The following is a 16,955-nucleotide window of genomic DNA, read 5'->3' as shown; positions in this document are numbered from 1 at the left end:
TAAACCTCGTTGTCTTTTTTTCAGCACTAATCTTGGAAATCTGCCTTGAAATTTTGGAACCCGGATTTAACGACTTTCACTTTTCTTGTCCTTTACACTTTTTTCCTCGACCTTGCATAAAATAAATTATTTGCAGTAACATAAAAATGAAATGGTTTGTTTTTATTTAGAAATATACTGCAGCAGTAAGGGACGTATTACTATATATGTGTTAGTTTGCGGGCATATGTTTTAGCAGAAACCGAAATGAAACAGTTATGCGTTACTAGGTAACAAACGAAAAGCTCTTGCAACGAAAGTATGTGAGCGCATATATAGATATTTGTACATAAATACAAGGGCAGCAGGAACATAAAATCAAAACAAATATTCGTTCGGAGGGCCGTTGAGGTTCGAACCACGTGGGGAAAAAGAATACTAAACTATATACAATGGGCTGCAGCAAATGTCATTTGGTTTTAGAAAAAGACAAAATGTTTATCAATATCTTAAATCTCTACTAGATTTCAGAACTTTCCAATCAAAGATGATTCAAACAGGAAAAATCCGCTGAATCATATGTTTTAAATCTCTTTGCTTTGTAAAAGTGTAAATGGCGGAACAACGGTAAAACCTGAAAGCTTTTGTTGGAAGGATTCTTTTTTGTTAAAAACTGAAGGTCATCGCTTACTCATCACTGGCCGAAGAGCGAGCGCCCGATGACGTAATCCTCTGACGTAACGAATCGTGTGAGAGTTTTCTGCGATGAAAATTGCACTTAATGCAATAATAAAGCACATTGTGCCTAAGATTATGAACAATCTTCTAAGTGAGCTATTCACACATTATGGAAACCGAAATAATCCAACTCTAAACAGTGCCAAATAAACGTTGCATTTCCGTATCCAGTACATTTCCCCAAAGTAGTTTCTACAAATATTTCACAGCAATTTGTAAATGGCACATAAAAAGGGAACTTTTTCTGCAGCCAGCACAAGAGGTTTAGTTGGTTTACGTTGATTAACCTGTTCTTGTACAACTTGACTTCATCATCTCGGACCAAGGGAAGCAGGAGGAGGTTGGTTTCAGGATCTTCAACGCATCTTTTGATCAACTCGAGGTACGTCAAGTTCTCATTCGTGTTCGGATCCAAAAATCCTTTTGTGTCGTCAGTTGGATCGTCCAGGATTTGATGCAGGCGTTCATCAAAAAGACCTTAAATTTAAAAATAACGACTGAAAATCAAACGGCCTTAAAAAAAGAATGATTGTTGCTTTGTAATTTTATTGTAAATTGTTACATTTTTGACGAAATGCGAAAATATTTTGCATACCTCGCTCGAAGGCGACCTCTACCGGCAGACGATGGTTGGCTACGGGGTCAATGATGCCTCCAGTGGCAATTTGTGCTTCGAGCAGCCTTATTCCATGATTCTCAACAATCAAACCCTAAACACCAGCAACAATAAACATTTAATCAACATAAAACAGTGGTTCAACTTTTTAGGGCCACGGAACACTTCTCGATACGCTTTCCGCACAATTTTCGGTCAGTTTAATTTGGTAATTTGTGCGAAGTACAGGCCTGTCTACACGATCAAATTGGTTTAATTCGGGGCTTAATTTCCTGTAAGCACACCGTAAGTACCTCATTCATTTTTGAACCTTTTTTAATGGCATGAGGGAAAACGCCCATTGCAGTTTAGAATTTGCAGTACTTTTATACAGACGCTTGAATGTTATGTTCTCATTTTTGCAATTTTACACAACAAATGCCAAAACCTAATAAATGATTGTGACTGATTAAGCTTTCGCGGCACATCTCAGCCCGTTTCATAGCACACAGAGAAATTCTGACATAAAAACGCAGGTCTCTTATATAGGTTATATTAAACGCATGCTTTTTTAGCTGTTGATCATTTATAAGTTTAACTTCGGTAACACTTAACCTACACGTTGCATGGCCTGGAACAGGGAGATTTTCTCGTCTGAGCCACGTGGTGTGTATCCAATCACAGCCCGTTGTGCGCGGTTAAGGACGGCAGCGAATGCCCGATCCAGAAGCTTGTGATCCAATGCTTCTTCCACTGACATTTTTTCATCAGTTATTGGGTCAATTATGCTTCCTACTGCTGCCTGGGCCTCTAACAAACTTAGAGCTGTACCTATATGACAAGAAACACGTTTTTTTTACAAAGAAACACAATCAAATCCGTGCCAAAATCATGTTTATTGAATTTGTTTGTTCACAATGGTGAACAAAGTACAGTAGATTTCATTAGTCATAGTTTTGCAATGAAACTACTAAAGTGTTACACTTCTTTAATTAACCATAAAAAAGTTACCTCTAGAGATAATGTTTTGCTTGTATGCATTAAACAGAGACATCTTCTGACCAGTTTGGTCATTGTAGATACCAGCAATCGGATACTGACCGATCAAAAAAGGTCTCAATTCTCTTTCCACCTCTTCCTCTGTTATCTGTTTTGGAACAAAACATGTTCATCATAAACTCCATCACACAAAATAGGGGATTTTGTTGCCCCAGTTCCAAACAAATAAAATATGCTTGCAAACAAGTTTTTTCACAAAATGTTTGCACTACAGTTTGATGTAACAGTTATACATCTATCCAAATTAATTGTGAGAAAAACCAACAATTGTGACAAAAACATTACTTTAGGGTTACAAAGGAAAAGAACTTTCAAAACTTTCAACAATACAACATAGCCCATTTAACTGAAGCAAAAATCATCTTGGCAATAGATAAATTTTACTTTAGCTATATTTTTACTGTAGTTATATGGTTGTTTTAAGTGGAAAGTTTACAAAACTGTGAGGTATGCTTATGTAAAAAAAATTATAATTACGGTTTCTTCTTCCAGCTCGACAACCCTGGACTCTTTGATCAATTTTGCCCTGATAAGATCCTGGAGCTTCACTGTCCTCCTCCATCCTGACTTGAAAACAATATCATCTCTCGATTTTCTTCTCTCCAATGGATGAGGGCGAGCACTCTTCTGCAACGAGGCATCTACAACTGGTATGACATCTTCCACTGCTGATGCTTTTTTTACCTCGTCTAAATTTTATAGCAAAAAATGTTAATGAAAGTCTCCATAGATTTCACCACACAGTTTCATCACCAATACCTTGTATCAACTAAATTAAACATATTCAGTTAAAATCAAAAATCTGATTAAAATTAGTTTTTTTAAAAAAAGCTCTTAATATAGCTACATTATATTACACAAAAAAAGGCAATGCGCCACATATGAATAAGTGCTAAAAACAAGTTTAAACCTTACCATCTGAAGATGACGAGGATCCTTTATCTTCCTTGTCTTTTCCATCGGTCTCAATCAAGGAATCATACTCCTGTCAACATAAAATGGAATTAAATAGTTTTCTGTGCAAACATGATATGTAGAGGTTATCTCAATAAATGAAGGAATGCAATATTTACCTCTTTTTTCAGGATAACAACATCATCGGTTTGTGTGCTAATATCTTCTACTTCCTTTGAAGCTGCAACAGCAATATTATCACTAATTTGCCAACTAATTGAACTTATGTCAGACCAGTATAGTTGAGTAACATAGAACATTGAGCCCACACATCGAAATACCAGACAACTAAATTTATTTATCACCACAAAATGGTCTTAAAAGTGAAGAATACAATGTTGTATTTAAAGCAAGTTAAGAACTACTAATTTCAAGAGAAGTTGGGAGTAATTTTAACAATATTGCAACAAATTACACATTATAATTGACAATAAAAAATGCCTTTGGGCCAAAATTGTCAATCCACCAGTCAACAACTGTGTCTACAGTACATTATTGCAAGAGGTCATCTGATTATAAATATCTGTAACAAACCTGATGCATTTTCAACTTCGTGGACGATGTTGTCATAACCAATCACCTCCTGGCCACTTTCCTTGTCTGAATCTAACAACAAGGTTTGTTTAATACACAGACGCTTGGAGACCATTCATTTGTAAAATTAGTTTTTGTTTGTGTGGTGGAAAATTGTAAACTCGTTGTATTATCAGAAGCGTTGGTACTTGTGTGTAGCAACAACAGCCCAGATAACAAATATAAAAAGGCAACCATGTGCAAACTTTTTAATTTACAACATATTTTACCACCAAATATTAAAAAGACTAGAAATTTTATGTTTTCATACGCCTGGTTACTTTCTCCAGCAACAACAATAGGCGAAGACAGCTTTGTCACGTGTGATCAGTGAAGTGGAACACGCGGCAAAAAGTCTTTGAAAGGTCAAACGGGTATGGTCGTAACGCTTTGGTGCGCCTCAACACAATTTTATTTTCGGAGAAAACCAAAGAAATTTATAGCCCTACGCCTCTTATCATAATATTAAATCACAAATAATGAACCACTTACAGGATTTCCACAAAAACCGCGCTAGCAAAAGAACAGCTAAAATATCGATCAATGCAATCACTGCGATCAAGTCAAGAAAGAATTCCAGATAGCCTGGTCCATACGTAAAAGCTAACAAATAGGACATCACGACCTACAACCGCATATTTATTCTGAGAGCAAATTATGTAGATTTAGATTTCTTGACAAACACAAAGTTTTAGGTTAACGCCTACAAACTTCAATAGGCTCTGCTTTAATTCTAATGCCGTTTTTATTCTGCTGCTTTTCACAACCGCTAGAATTCCACAAATTCAATAAAACGCTGTCGTGTGACAATAGCACACTTGCGTTATAAATAATATTCAAACAAATCTGGCGCTTTGTTATTATTATTTGACGAAAGACGTCCTTCATAGGCGAGCTAATAACTTAGTTCTTATCCCAACTGCTTCGCAATTCTACACCCAAGAGATTACCATACGTCATTCAGTTACGTCACTTTCATCAGACAACTGCGCAACTGACCGCAAAATCCATCATATTGTAAAGTGCGAAAACGAATCCCTTTTCGTCGTAAATTATAGATAACTTATTCTCCAGAACAGTATCTTTTGTAAAAGCTTTAAGTGTAAAACTCAAAGAACTGACAACTGAGAAGTTTAACCAACTTTCAAACGGCAAACAACCTTCTTTTAAACATACGAAGTTTAACTGCAGCTGGAGTACTAAGCGGCGACCCTAAGGTTGTATTTACAGAGTGGGCGGCAATGGCTGGCATCGGTTTGTTACACAATGGCGTGCTAGGGGAATAAAACTGACCCTTGAGGTTAACCAAGCGTAAAATTTATGGTTTGTTGTGAGCGGCGTTTTTGGAGAAAAGAAATTTCAGTTAAATTGTCGTTGATAATACTTTTTGTTTGCGAATAAACAGAACAAGAAATGTATTTTGTGTTAAAAGATAGGCCTTCATAGTTTAGCTGTTGTAATTGTGTTTACATACCAAAAAGAAATATGTCGATGCGAAACAAAAGTTTGCAAAGCATAGCCAATACTTCAAGCGTTCTATACACTAGACTCAACATGGCGCTTGTTACGCATCACTGCTGTTGTACTTGTGGTTACGATATCAAAAAGAAATATGTCGTTGGTAACCAAAAGTTTTCGAAGCATAGCCAATAGGTCAAGCCTTCGATACACTAGGCTCAACATGGCGCTTGTAGGTTCAACATGGCGCTTGTTAGGCATCACTGAAAGATTAACCATCCATGACCAAACCCGTTTTATTGGACAAATAGGTCGTTTTTACAGCCGCTCGCCAAGGCTTTGCGAAAAATCTTGTTACATGAAGGTAAACATAATTGCATGTGGTAGTTATACAAAGTACACTGCCTGGAATGCACGGAATTTAAGTTTTTGTAAATACAAATTTACGGGTTCGTGTTATTACGAATTTGTAGCTGTAAGGTTAAGTCAGAAGCAAAGCCGCATCCAAACCAGTCAAAGTTTACAACAGCACCAAACTTGGAAATATTATGCTACTTATTTCGCCACAAATACAGCCGAGCAAGTCTATGTAAATTGCCATGGGCGATTTCAGATTTCTGCGCTGCTACGCTACGCTGGTTCTGATTATCAAAAAAATAGTTCTTCGTCATCATTTGTGTTTCCATTGCAAAACAACAACAACATAAAACCACCACAAACAACTTACCCACTTGTCCACGGCCTGAACGAAGGTAACGACGACTTGCAAAGTAAATCGCAATCAGCATCAGAAAAACAGCCATTGCCAACATAATGCCGCCGACAATGTACGGTGTAACCGGTTGACTCGACGTGACCTGAGCGTGGGCTTGGGCAAAGTAGCCCAATACCGCCACGTAGCGGAAATATTTGTGAAAAATACCAACCACCTTTTTCACCGCCATCTTGTAAAACAGAAATAATATGTGGTATTACCTTTGCAGTTTTTATATAATAATTGGTATTACTTGTGCAAAATTATTGGTTTTGGAACACCCTATTTTGTCACGTTTGCAACGAAGACAGAATGCCTGGCTCCAATCTACACCACCACTGAATCAAACCTAAAAATATGTAACGAGGATATTTTCATCTAAATTGCATTTAAAATAAAACTATAGCATCTAGACACTTCATTTCGTTTCAAGGCCGAAAGTACACCCTTCTATCCATCATGTTGGATTATGGCAAACACAACCCCAGACATCGACTAACGCTATTTTTAAATAAGCAACCAATGATAACAATAGTGTAGGGCAAGATCGTCTACAATAATCACACCAGGCTGCATAGATAAGTTTTGATATATTGAAACAGTGGCCATCTGTCTGCAGCTCACAGAATTCATTCTATTGGCTCCGTAGTGCTTGGATAACTACACTTTTATATTTCCCATGAAATAACGTTCGTTTCCATAACTTGGAAATAACGAATACAGTCTAAACAATACAAGAATCGTGCTCAAAGTAAACTTATGTAAGAACTCAATGACGCCCCTAATCTAAATCACTAGCTGCAGGTTTAAGGCGTAAAGCGGAGCGACGTTACCGCCCCGAAGCGGGAAAATAATGTTCCGGGCGGTTTGATTCATGCGTGACCAAGAATGCTATTGATTGTTCCTCGGGTTTCATTTTGTTGTTACGTCATAGATCACGACTGACCTGTTGGCAGGAATTCGCTGCAACCAAGATTAGCGCGAGAAACGTTGGAGTGACCTTAAGTAACCTCCCAAACACTGGGGCTCAGACGAAATCGGGCCCGCACTTTAAGGAGGCCCCGCTGTTTGCCAGAAAAACAAACAAAGCATCAAATCTCTTAATTTTGCTACAGCTAAGTTTGATGGCCTTTTTTGCCCCGCTGTCGTTTTTCTGATCGGGCGCCAACGTGTCCGGCTCTGTACTGGGCAGTGCTGTTGTTAGCTGCTTTATTCGGCACTCAGTAAAAAACAGGGGGACTCGCACCAAGGACAAACCAAAATCCTTAAACCGTTTTGAAGGGATTTTGTTATGCAGAACACACGTATGCAGCAATTACGTCACAAATTCATGATAAAACAAGAACTGAAGCTAAGCCTATGCGTGATAAATTTACGGAAATTTAATCTGGACCCATTTGGATGCCGAAACGAAACTAAACCGGATAATAAAAACTTTTAAAACTCGAACCGAAACTAAATTCGAACAAAAAACGATTTGAATCCCAAAGAAAGCAACTCGTAAACTCCTTTGCCTCACATGAACGGATCAAAGCACATGTTACCGCAACACGTTTATTATTGCAAGGTGAGGGTACGTTGTCACTGCACAGCACCCACTATATTTCACCACAACCACCACCACGTGTTACTAGCTGTGGAGCTCAACAGTAGGCAGGCACAGAAGCATCGTAGTCCCATACGCAAGTGGATCCATTGTACAATGTGCCGCTAGCACAAGACTGTACGGTGGCTGTTCCACCTGCACATTGGTAGAAGATAGTGCAGTCTGTCTCGTCCGCGTAGTTACCGTCAGCCTTCCCATCGCAGGTAAATTCTGGAAAGGTAATTTTGAAGTGTTTCTCACCAATATTTATAAAATTACTTTCGTGAAACCAAAATATTACAAAAGACTTTCTGTAAAGCAGTGTTTCACAAACGTTTTTGTCTGCGGAACACTGTGACGTTATGTAAATGGACCAGCCCCAAGTTAAGCCAAAACCGTCAAACAAACACGACTTCACTTTATTTATTGTTGTTACAGTTTAAAAACCCCACAAACATGATATTTATTTCTATGGTCGTTGTTGTTCACATCTGTTAACGGACATGTCCAGAAGTAATTTCCTAAACTAGTTGTTAATTCAAGTACCTCTTTTGGTGTTTTGATGGAATCCACTTCTTGCAGCAAAAGGGTTTAAGACCAATAAGATAGATAAAAAAAAACAGCACGATGCGTTTAAAAATGTTTACTGATATTCATTTGAGTTACATGAGAATAACATATTTGACAATATCTTTTACTGCTAATTGACGTCTCTGGTTTTTTCATAAATACTGTGCTTGCATAGTTTAGGACCAGATTCTACTAGAATTGAAAAAATCTCTTCTTGGGTCTTTTACCTGAAGGTGGATTGTTGGTGACAGCAGTGGAGGTCGAACCTGCTGTTGTTGTCGAACCAGCCGGAGGGTAAGTTGTCCTCCCTTCGCAGTTGACATTTTCCGGCCAATCGCAGTTTGAAGACACGGCACTAAACATCAGCCCGTTCTGCAAACGTCAATCTATCATCAAACTTGTTTAATCTATTTCGAATGTTAACTTTCAGCGGGTTGTTTTGTCGTATAACTTGGGTATTTTTTTCACGTAACTTGTTAAAGAAAGCGTTAAAAATGTTCATAAAAGCGTGATTACATTTCGTGAAAATCAAAATGTTCATGATAGCGTGATTACATTTCATGAAAATCAAAATGTTCATGAAAACGTGATTACATTTCGTGAACATCAAAATGTTTATGAAAGCGTGATTGCATTTCGTGAAAATCAAAATGTTCATGAAAGCGTGATTACATTTCGTGAAAATTAAAACGGTTAAATTTTACTTGGTTTAGTGGCGTGACTTGACTGACTTCCTGCATAACACGAAACATACAATAGAACGTTGGTCATTTTTTGCACCACTTACCGCACAACAACCTGGGTTGGCATCGCCATTAATGCATATGTAATAGCATTCACATCTTTCCGGGTCTGCGTGGTGGCCGTCGTTTAAGTTGGTACAGGCAAATAGGCAATCCGGACCTGCACGAACGCAATATGCTTCAATGTAACAAATATTGTGAACTAGGGCAAAACACCTCACGTTGTGGGATAGCTGCGCTCTCAGTTACACGAGGTATTAACACAAAAAAAATAAATTATCTGACCCTTCTGCGCAAAACGACACTTGCTGGCATCTGTTTTAGGGTTGTTTATTAATCATTTTTTTCTTTTTTGTAGTTTTGACAGCGGTTTGTTACAAAGGTTTGGAAAGGCCTTTTTAACATCTAACGGTTGACAATATTGGGAAGGTATTTATTATTTGGGGTTCAACCACATGGCGGAACTACAAAAAAGTTAAGATTTTACCCCCACACTGAGAACCCCAATACTAACCTTCGCATCGCTCAATGGTCGTAGGCGCAATTGAGGTGGTAATGGGGTCAGTTGGGGTGTTGTCTGTTGAGGCTTCGGTGGTGGTCGCAGTGTTCTGGGTGGTAGTAGGTGCAGTAGGTGTTGTCTCGCCGTCTGCGAGAGGATAATGGCATCCAATTTCAGGCGGAGGATTTGTGGCGTCAGGATTCGGCCACCACGTCACTGCGGTGGTGGTGGGTGTAACCCAACAGCTGGGGCTATCCTCCCCAACCAATTCCCTGTAAATCAATCTGCACAAAACAAGAACACTTAAAATATCGGACCAGGCCAGAAGTAATGGTTACATTGTCAAATAAAAGCAAAGTTTTGCGCTGTCAATTTACATTTTAACGTCAAAGCAATCCGGTATTTTGTGCCCTTGTTTGTCAATCAGTGGGTTTGACGAAACCGCACTCATTTTAACAAGAGCCAAACAACTGAACAGGGCCGGCGCGTCTATGGAGCGAACTAGTTAGCCGCCTGGGGCCAACACCAGCATAGTAATTTAATAAACAACGATTTAATAGGTAGAAAGTGGTAGATTGGATAAGAAAAAAACGGAAACTGGGGGCGAAACTTAAATTCGCGACGGCCTTGCTGGTGAATAAAGTAAATAGTTTCACTCTGAGCCAATCCCACCTCAAGATGGGGTATTTATCTCCACAAACTCCGAGGAAATCATCATTGTCGATTGCCCACACCATGGATCCGGCAAGGCCCATTTCTTTCAGATAATCCAACTGCAAAAACACAGTGAAAAGGTTACATAATCCTCATACGAGCCTTATCTATTAAGTTGGACGTTGCCAGACAAGCTCCTTTCCCCTTTTTAACATAAGTTAACCAGTCCATTTTACTTATACAGGCATAATTCTTCATGAAAAAAATATCCGAGATATTTGTCTAAATTGTCCGCTAGCTTACGAATTCACTAAATTGTTACTGATGCTGCCAGGCATATTTATTGCTTAATACTGCTCTTCTGGCAAACTTTAGGCACAAGAGGATGTTTTTAGAGTCGTTAAACATCAATACGCATGCGTCATCACTCAATGACAAGAAACAAACTCTGTTTCCACCGGTGTATCGACACTTCCTAGAGAAAAATTATGCCGATAGACATTACGCACTTCAAAAACCGTGATAAAACCGTGCGGTTAGTGATAAGTATACTGTGCAGGTGTGTTCGCCCTTATCGCTTTTTCGTTGTTTCGTTCTTTCTTTTGTAGCGTTTTTGTTTATGTGCCTCAAATTGTCCACTGTGGTAGACTTAGATACTTCCTCCTGATGAAGGCTGTTGCATAATAGCCGAAACGTCGAGAAACGTAAATACAATAAAGTTTGCCAGAAGAGCAGTATTAAGCAATTACGAATTCACTGTTGGAATCAATAAACCAAAGCTGTTTCTTGGTCGCTTGATGGACAAGGGCGTTGGGAACACTAAGACCCACAAGAAAACTTTCACATGATGTCCGTTATTTATTTTCCATTCATGTTAAAGTCAATTATTTAAGGTAAATTAATTTTATTCCCTTTCGTTCAAAATGTCCAGTATTTACCTTGATCGTAATCGACTCCTCGTTATCGTAAGAAACCCACTGGTCACCGAAGTACATGTACGGTGCTTGTGCATCATCGTTCCACACTATTGTGGCTGTTGGAAACTTACTACACATCTGTCAAAATATTACAGTCGAATATCGCATGTACATATAAGATTTATGTCGCAATAAATTACCATTGTTTATCTCTTTCAAAAGCGTTATTTCTTCAATAGTTCTGCAATACGCTGTGTCAGCATCAGGTACATAATTACTGTAGCTGCTGGTGCACTATTTTTACCATACCGCTTCTTAAAATCTTTATTGGCACGAGCTTTAGCGAGCTTAATCTCGCTTCGTCAGGAGCGGCAATTGTAACTACAAAAGTTTTTCAAAGGTGCCTAACAGAAGAGAAGCGAACGACGGGATGTCCACAGCTTTTACTAAACAGAAACTTTAACAACAAGAAAATGTAACAAAAACCTCGTAGTAGGAAAGGAAGCCTGCCTCCCTGGTGTATGTCCCGGCATCGCCCGGTCCTGTTGCGTTTGCCAGCATGCCGTTAACGCTCGGGTTTGTTAGAGTGTAGGTTCTGTATAGACATTTTTGGTCAGTGTTTTTCTCAATGGATGTAAAGCAGAATCCTTCATCCTGGGTTCCCTAACACCGGTACCCTAGTGTTTCAGGAAACACCCTCAGGGAGTTCCCTCAAATCTATGGACTCCAATCAAGTCATTATTTCTTTAAATCAACAACATACTACTATGTGTTGCACTAAAATATTTTACAATGCATTAATGTGCGGAGAGCCTGTTTGTCAAAAATGTATGTATTCTTTCTGTATGGCAAGTTTTTATAGTTTTTTTTATTCGGGGTTGCGAAATATTTGCTGAATTACTTCCACTTTAAACTCAAAACACCAAACTTTCACATGTTCAACATCTACGCGTTTTATAAACTTAGATGATGGATTTACCACCATCTTTTGTCACTAGACACAGACCTTCCGTATGTCGGCATTCCCAGGACAAGCTTTTCTGCTGGACACCCAGAGTCCAACCATAAATCCACTGCATCCCTCTATAAAGCATCAAAAAGTGTTTTTTTCGACATTTACAAATTTGTACAAAGATGACTGAACTGAACATCGTTAATTAACAGCACTTGAACGGTTTAAACGACTACTTAAATTAAATCACTAAAAACACGATGGTGGTCGTCAACTGTTTGGTTAAGCGAAAAAGATAGTCAACAATATTGCAAAAATATTAAGACAACTATGCAGAAACACTTTTATAACGAGACATAATGCTCAGTCAATTCAAAGATTACTTCGTAAAAGAAACTATTTATTGTATTGACGTTTCGGTCGTCATACAATTGACCTTCATATGGACAAAGACGCTCTGTTGATTTGCCTGAAACACCTTTAACTTTCTGAGCTATTTCCCTGCGAACTCACCACGCTGAAACCCGCATGATACAACCCTGTAGTATTCGTGTTCATCGGTGAATTGTGACCGGTGTGTTCCTCCCATGATCCACCATGGAAATCATAGGTCATCAGATGAATGTAGTCGCATAGTCTGCACATAATGGTGGCCAGTTTAGCGACTTTGCTTCGACGTTGGTTTGCATTTTATTTATGTCAGTCGTTTTGCGGTTGGGTTCACGACTTCCGCACATCCGTTAGTGGGCGCTGTAGCTTAAGTACTTATTATAGGGTTTTGCTCGCATATGGCCTTAACTGGGGATTGGTACACTCGGAGTTCGAGTGACAGTGAGAGTTAATGAACAGTGTGAGACTTTCTGGATCGGAGGATTACAACGAACTTACGCAGCAACTTCAGCAATTTCGTAGCCGGCTTCCACTGTATCTGGTCCTGCTCCAACGGCGTAAGTGAGAATCAGTTTGTCGTTGCCAGTTTCTGCAGCTTCTGCATCGAAATGGTCACGGAGAATCTGCGAACAATATCGTGGAGATTACGAATAATTGCAGAGTGACTTTAATATGGGAGCAGTCGGGCATTTATGGTTGCCTAATCACGAGACATGGCTACAACAGCGACACTAAGTGGAAGAAGAGAATGTTTTGCAATTACAGTGAGTCCGCAGCGAGCCACTGTTTGAAGTTTCTTTTTATTTTCGCCACAAAGTTTTCAAAATAACCATTTTAGCATTCAAATTGTTCGACGCTTTAAACACGTCCTTAGATTAGGGGCGACACGGCGGTCGGGCGTCGTAGTATTACATAATACCTGCGTACTTTTCTGGCATTCCGGCTCTCCGTGCATACGAGACGTACGGACGTGGTTTAATTGCGAATTCGCGAGCGCTTCTCTGCACACATTGTTGTTCGATTTGTTCAAGAGCCATAGTGACGTCACAATCTGCGTTAGACAACGTGGGAACGAGGCGTTCGAAAACAGATTGTTCTGCTTCCCGAAACAAGTGAGCGCGACTTTCATATGTTCGAGCTCCCACGCGGTTTAAGCCACGCCTCTGCGTGCACTCTGTGCCAGTTATTTCAGCCAGGTAAGTACCGGTCGCTTATTTGTCTCATATTAATGTTTAAAACATTTTTTTAACGACCCGCTTGCGATTAAGATTTCAAACCTGATCGGGGTGTTGTTAAAAGATGACCGGTCATATCACTATCCAACCAAATAATATATACTTAATAAACCGTGCGCGTATAAGATAGCGGAAAGAAATGCCTTCAAACAACGACAAAACGTTGATACCGAGTCGAGGGGGTGAAACGAAAACTTTAAGGAGGCGCGACAATATTTTGTTGAAATAAAAAACTAGGATAGGAATTTCAACCTAGTGACGATACCTCCGCCCGTAACTAGTAACTCATTGAATAGGTCGGTTTTGGTTAAGATTACGAAACCGCTTCGGAGTTACTAAGAATATCGTTTAAACGTGTGGATACGGCAGCCAGGACCAAGACATAGGCACGCTGCTTTTGGACCCGGAAATTGGGTTTACTTCTGAAAATTGATCCGGTTTTGGTGAACATTGTTACATGAGGCGGAGAGCAACCTCTGTAACTTCTAAAAACGTCTAGCACTGCCGCGCAATATCAATACCAATTCATATTTAATAAAAAAATAATCAAAATAAGCATGTTTCGTAGAAATGAACACGAAATGACAGTCCTAAGAATGCCCCATTTCCACGTTAAACGCAAACAATAATTTTCGGGTCAAACTAGTTCGAACACATATGGCTCGGTGGCGCTCTTTAGACATACCTCCAATAAACGCGTGTTCCTTTGTTTGTCTTCTGCCGGGGAGCCGCGCGATCCGGGATACTCCCAGTCCATGTCCAGACCATCGAATCCCCAGTTACGTAAAAACGTCACCGTCGTCGAGGCGAAATGCTAAATAAAAGAAAGCGTCGTTAAAAACTATCGGGAGTGGGAAAATATTTTTTGCCAGAAACCCGAAAACCGAAAAATGACCCGAAAGTAAAAGAGGACAATTGCGTTTTTTACTTTATTTTATGATTTCATTATTTCGTGGAATCTAACATGACGCGACATTTTTCTTGGTGTTTTATCGCCGAAAATTTTGGTCACCACCAAAAGCGCCAAAGGCCGTAACCCGGTTTCATGAACTCGCATGACCTCCATGGTTGCCTCGTTGACGCAGACTGCCGTGAACCTCTCAGTCCCGAAGTTCCATCCACCGACTGCTGCCGTTATCTTCAGGTCCGGATTCGCTTGTTTCAACGTCAGGATTTCTGATATTAGCTGATCTCCGTTCCATTCACGCAATTTCAACTGGAGAAACAATGTTCGTTAAACGTCGGTGCGCTTTTTCATTTAAATGCAAACTCGATCAAGATCAGGTAAATCTTATGCTATATAAGGTAAGCATTATGCCTACATTGGGCTTCCTAAAAATATCGGTCAAGTTTATGTAAAGGTGCTGAGTATTCGATTAACAGAAAGGGGCATGGTTTGACCTTTTTTCTATAGAATCAAATCAGATAAACGTATTCATGGGAGATCTTCCAAGGCATTGTCTTTGCAACGAATTGCGTACAAGCAACTATAAATGCGAACCTTTTACTTTCTGTACTCAAATACAACCACTGTTAAACTATAAAACAACCCCTATGAATTCAATGAAACTAGCAGAAGTTTCGAATTGAGTCAGCTGATTTATTAGTAAAAAATCGATTTCGCCTGAACTGGCATCCTCAGTTTCTGCAAATTCGAATTTGCAAATAAAACACAGAAAGCTATACGGTAAATAAACCCAAGAATAAAATAAATTAAAATGAAATATAATAAAACATAATAAAACTGCTAAAGTTAAAAAGCAAGAAACCCTGTACTGCTGCCTTCCCTATGCACTACACTGCAATGGAAGGCGTTCAGACTTCAGAGGCGCAAAGATAAGCCGAATGACGTGACACGCAACGCAACGCTACACCACCTGCAGCACGAACGTACGCCGTAAACACAACACATAAGGACATAGAAAGGGCGATGATAAAAACCAATGAACAGAAATGCGTTGCAACAACCCCTATGATATACATACCTCATTATTCGTTCCAATCTCCACGAAGGAATACTCGATGTGGGTACAAAGGAAGGGGTCAATGTTCTTGGGCATGAACTTGCCAGATCCCGGTCTGTATTGCGACCAGTTTGTGTAGTAGCAAACACGCACGTAATCAGGATCGCTTGGTGGCGCTAGAGGAACAAAGATTTTACGTGCGTTATCGTTACTGTCGTTTTAACTTACAGAAACTACCCGAAAGTTTTTCTTATTAAGGTTAAGTGTCGCAAACTGCAACAAATATTCTGTTACGTTGCTTTGTCACACAAAACTATGGAAAAAAACAATGCACAACTAAAACACAACTCCGCCTACCTTCATTCGCAAACGCGACGGCCACCAGAAGCAGCAAAGTCGCAAAAAAATGCATCTGAAAATTAAAAAAAGACGTAATTTGGCATTTGGCAACATCGGGGAAGTCCCCGACCCATACACCGAGCACAAAATCTAGCCGGGATTCGTGACCAGGAAAACCTGGGTTCGAATCCCGGTGTGGTAAAAACGCTTCTTGGCCTTGGACAATAAACGTCGGACAAACACCAACACTTTAAGTTCAGGGTTAAAACTACGTTTATGAATTCATATTTAAGGATTAACGATGCACTTACCGCAGGCGACTTGTCGTTTTATGTATAGTATCAAAACCTAAAAAGATTTACCTTAAATATGTTTTTAATTTGAAGCAACAGCAGCCGTTGGAACACAAAATTAATACTGTTATATTTTCAAGGTTCCGAAACGTCTTATTGTGTAACCGGATAGGTTCTATTATGGCAATGTTTCCCAACCGGAATTCTATTGCTTTCCACCGGTTGGAAACCACTATACTATGGTATTTAAAATGTTTTGTTGTCACCATATGAACTGTAAGATATTTTAAACCAAGTTTTTCATCAATGCATTTTAAAAGTAATTCGAGAGAACTCAAGATGAATTTGTTTGAATGCGTATCTGGTTAACTTGAATTCAAACTCCTTGAAAGAAGCCTTAACGTCTCACACCCCCAACTACCCCTAACAACATGGATACAAAGCACACCTCACCTTTTTAGTCGTACAACATCAACATCGTCACTCAGGAGTCATATATACGTGTGACGATGTTGACTCAGGCAACTAGACAACTATTAGGTGTAAGGCTTCCTGACGACCTAAACTCAAATATGTTTGCCATGGTGGGAAAATGCACTTCTGGACTTTTCAATAGTTCCATTCAAAAGCAAGTTATAGTATGCTGTCAAATTTGAAAGGCCATGGACTGCCGGCATCCAATTGACGTTGATTTTGCACGGTTG

The 16,955-nt window shown here is 39.4% G+C and overlaps 2 protein-coding genes across 4 annotated transcripts; both read right to left on the bottom strand.

The window, feature by feature from the left end:
* Positions 1–153: 153 nt before the first annotated feature.
* Positions 154–6,187, bottom strand: LOC145902588 (uncharacterized). Of its 2 annotated transcripts, none has more exons than XM_082990622.1 (10): positions 6,084–6,187; positions 3,860–3,931; positions 3,445–3,506; positions 3,287–3,356; positions 2,849–3,060; positions 2,324–2,459; positions 1,932–2,143; positions 1,313–1,427; positions 1,005–1,194; positions 154–739 (listed from the first exon to the last, which is right to left on the bottom strand). In XM_082990622.1, exons 1-10 carry the CDS (start codon positions 6,166–6,168, stop codon positions 667–669), a joined length of 1,227 nt encoding a protein of 408 aa, XP_082846748.1. In that variant the 5' UTR covers positions 6,169–6,187; the 3' UTR covers positions 154–666. The 2 variants fall into 2 exon arrangements, with proteins under 2 accessions (XP_082846748.1, XP_082846747.1); XM_082990621.1 differs by lacking the exon at positions 6,084–6,187 and adding an exon at positions 4,391–4,538.
* A 1,547-nt stretch (positions 6,188–7,734) lies between these two features.
* LOC145902539 (chitinase-3-like protein 1) lies at positions 7,735–16,811 on the bottom strand. 2 transcript variants are annotated; one of them, XM_082990552.1, is made up of 16 exons: positions 16,705–16,811; positions 16,270–16,306; positions 15,977–16,031; positions 15,641–15,795; positions 14,716–14,871; positions 14,341–14,469; positions 12,919–13,043; positions 12,544–12,667; positions 12,085–12,161; positions 11,565–11,673; positions 11,100–11,216; positions 10,180–10,280; positions 9,523–9,791; positions 9,053–9,168; positions 8,493–8,637; positions 7,735–7,926 (listed from the first exon to the last, which is right to left on the bottom strand). In XM_082990552.1, the coding sequence occupies exons 3-16, from the start codon at positions 16,029–16,031 to the stop codon at positions 7,754–7,756; spliced, it is 1,851 nt and encodes a 616-aa protein (XP_082846678.1). In that variant the 5' UTR covers positions 16,270–16,306; positions 16,705–16,811; the 3' UTR covers positions 7,735–7,753. The 2 variants fall into 2 exon arrangements, with proteins under 2 accessions (XP_082846678.1, XP_082846677.1); XM_082990551.1 differs by lacking the exon at positions 16,705–16,811 and having other exon boundaries at positions 16,270–16,313.
* Between the last annotated feature and the right edge of the window lie 144 nt (positions 16,812–16,955).

This window comes from Ascidia mentula, chromosome 5, assembly GCF_947561715.1.
Source record: "Ascidia mentula chromosome 5, kaAscMent1.1, whole genome shotgun sequence".
Taxonomy (NCBI): Eukaryota; Metazoa; Chordata; class Ascidiacea; order Phlebobranchia; family Ascidiidae; genus Ascidia; species Ascidia mentula.
This window is presented reverse-complemented; position numbering and strand designations above follow the sequence as displayed.

Excerpts from the sequence above, each read along its gene's own strand:
- LOC145902588 (XM_082990621.1), bottom strand. The coding sequence starts at position 4,517 with ATGTCCTATTTGTTAGCTTTTACGTATGGACCAGGCTATCTGGAATTC. Across the intron at positions 3,507-3,859 it reads CGAAGTTGAAAATGCATCAG|CTTCAAAGGAAGTAGAAGAT; the intron begins GTTTGTTACAGA and ends TTGCTGTTGCAG. Across the intron at positions 1,195-1,312 it reads AGAGGTCGCCTTCGAGCGAG|GTCTTTTTGATGAACGCCTG; the intron begins GTATGCAAAATA and ends TTTAAATTTAAG.
- LOC145902539 (XM_082990552.1), bottom strand. The coding sequence starts at position 16,031 with ATGCATTTTTTTGCGACTTTGCTGCTTCTGGTGGCCGTCGCGTTTGCG. Across the intron at positions 9,169-9,522 it reads GACCATTGAGCGATGCGAAG|GTCCGGATTGCCTATTTGCC; the intron begins GTTAGTATTGGG and ends GCGTTCGTGCAG. Across the intron at positions 7,927-8,492 it reads CACCAACAATCCACCTTCAG|AATTTACCTGCGATGGGAAG; the intron begins GTAAAAGACCCA and ends TTACCTTTCCAG.